Source organism: Ixodes scapularis, unplaced genomic scaffold (genome assembly GCF_016920785.2).
Source record: "Ixodes scapularis isolate PalLabHiFi unplaced genomic scaffold, ASM1692078v2 PGA_scaffold0__279_contigs__length_252992795, whole genome shotgun sequence".
NCBI classification, from domain to species: domain Eukaryota; kingdom Metazoa; phylum Arthropoda; class Arachnida; order Ixodida; family Ixodidae; genus Ixodes; species Ixodes scapularis.
The window spans coordinates 203,643,089-203,645,276 of NW_024609835.1; the positions used below are offsets into that span (position 1 = coordinate 203,643,089).

The 2,188-nt window shown below is 56.8% G+C and overlaps 1 protein-coding gene and 1 pseudogene across 1 annotated transcript; both read right to left on the reverse strand.

Moving 5' to 3' along the window:
* Positions 1–398: 398 nt before the first annotated feature.
* Positions 399–1,011, reverse strand: LOC120843101 (annotated as a pseudogene).
* Positions 1,012–1,257: 246 nt separating this feature from the next.
* Positions 1,258–1,827, reverse strand: LOC115317011. Its single transcript, XM_029976565.2, has one exon. It carries the CDS (start codon positions 1,825–1,827, stop codon positions 1,258–1,260), a length of 570 nt encoding a protein of 189 aa, XP_029832425.2.
* Positions 1,828–2,188: the final 361 nt, after the last annotated feature.

Here is a 2,188-nt window from a genome sequence, read left to right on the forward strand (position 1 = left end):
ATTTGTGTTAGCGTTCGAGTGCACTCTGTATTTCTCCGCCCCGCAGGAGGAAAAGGCGCAGGTCAAGTTGTTTGCTATGCATGAACGCGTACCTTGCTATTACCATTTTTTTTGCATATGTGTTATTCGTTTTTTCTTTCTCCCAGTTCTCAACCTCTTTGCCGCAGTGATATGTCCTCACTCGTAAGTCGTCTGCTGACGAACCCGAGTTCTCGTCCAAATTGTTAATTCAACTTTCGTTGTTTTTTTTTTTTTTTTAGTTTTTCAACATGATTTTTTCACTTTGTTATATATATATATATATATATTGTGGAGACAAGAGAACGAACACCAGTTCTCCCGGTGTTCAAGCTCCGACTGCCCCGCCTGCCCGCTCGCCCCCCGATCGTCGGTCCTCTTTATTCTCGTCTTTTTCCGTTCCCCACACACTCCCCCCCATTCAGGGGAAAGGAGCGTTTGGTTTTGACGGTAGCGAGGGCAGCCTGCAGGAAGCGGTCGCCCTCCTTGAAGAGGAAGTGGTCGTCGATGAGCTGCTGCTGCGTCTTCTTGCCCATGCCAGCCAGTGGGTAATAGGTGGCCTACAGCTCGCCCTCCAGCATACGCAGAGTCGAGCTCACTTTCTCCTCTATCTCGCTGTATTGGGCCTCCGTGAGGCACGGGTTGAAAGGGTAGCCCTGCAACGAGCGTCCACAGCGCACGCCGGTGAAAATGACGAACTGGTCGTGGGGGGTCCACGTTGACCGAGGTGCTGAGGTCTCCGAAGTGCGTGAGCGGGTGCTTGTCGGTCGCCTTGAAGCCGCCGTGGTAGTCCTCGATCACCGGGTTGAACAGGCCGGCGAATAGCGTGTACGACTCGGCATCCGGGGCGCACAAGCCGACGTCGCTGTCAAGGTTCTCCACGCCGGAATGTATGATGTCGACCAAGGAGGCTCCCATGGCGGTTTTGCGAGTCTTGAGCTTTTCGAAGACGAACGGAGGACCGTGCGATGGTACTGGGACTCCGAACGGTATCTGACGTGCGGTCCAAAGGACTTTTGAAAGGGCGCGAATCAGAGAGCCTGGGGTGGCGCGACAGCTGGCGGGAAGGACGGTGGAAGCAGACTTCGGCTTTTGGCACTCTGAGCTTCGACTGCAAAGTGTTGACTCTCGACGCCTGCGCTGGAACGGGAGACGTTCACTGTGGTCCTGGTGTTTTATACCGCGTTCCGGGCCGTTGGCTTGCTGAATGAGGCAGGAGGGAGGGGGCAGGGAGGTAGATTAAAACTCGGCTATTATGACATCTTCGTGTGCGTGTGCTGCCTGGTTAGGCGCCCTAAGCTTCTCGGGGCACGATCTCGACACGACGATGAGCGCCGCCTCAACGTCCGCGGATGTTAACGGCCGAGTTGCTGCCGATGCGTTGTTCTCTTGTCGTTGGCGACGCTCGGTGTGGAGGGCCCCGTGTAGATGACTCGCCCACGCTATCATGGACACGCGGCACAGGGCACATAACCCGGCACGCTCTGCGTCGGTGTAGGTCGACGGTGTATCCCCTGCGCACCGCTCATTCAGGGTGCGTCTCTGGAATGGTGCTGGGACGTCGGCCGGCGCCAGTCCTTGTGGGACCTGTGGCTGTTGGTCCCAACGCAGGCGGGAAGCGAACCCCACGAGGCTGTGATGCTCCACGATGCACCACGTCGTAGCCTCATGGGTTCGGGGGCGTCGCCGTGGGTGCTGAGGAGACGGCCGATGTCCGAGACTGCGGCTCCCGGGGGAGCGCGACCGATGGTAAGACGACCGCCGCGGAAGTGGGTGGCGTGGCCGTGACCACGGTCGGTCTGGCGGCATGGCTGCAGGTAGTCGAGGTGAGGAAGAGGCACGATTAGACAAGATGGAGACGACGTTACTGAATTCTCAACACTCTTCGCCACGTTCAATAAAAGGTTTCAAGTCATTGATGTTAACAGGTCCGACGCGTGCGCCGGTTATGGGGCACCGTAATCGATATGCGAGGCGTGTAATTCGCGTCTCGACCACGAATGGCCCTTCCCATCGTTTGGCGAGTGAAGCGGAAAATCCTTGGCTGGCGTTACTGAGTGGGTGAGTGCGTCGGAGAACTAGATCTCCGACAGAAAATTCGACGTTTCTCCGGCTTCTATTATGTTGGGTTCGTTGTCGTGGTTGTGTTAGTTCGATATTCCCCCGGGCC

Coding starts and splice junctions, on each gene's coding strand:
- LOC115317011 (XM_029976565.2), bottom strand. CDS start 1,827: ATGCCGCCAGACCGACCGTGGTCACGGCCACGCCACCCACTTCCGCGG.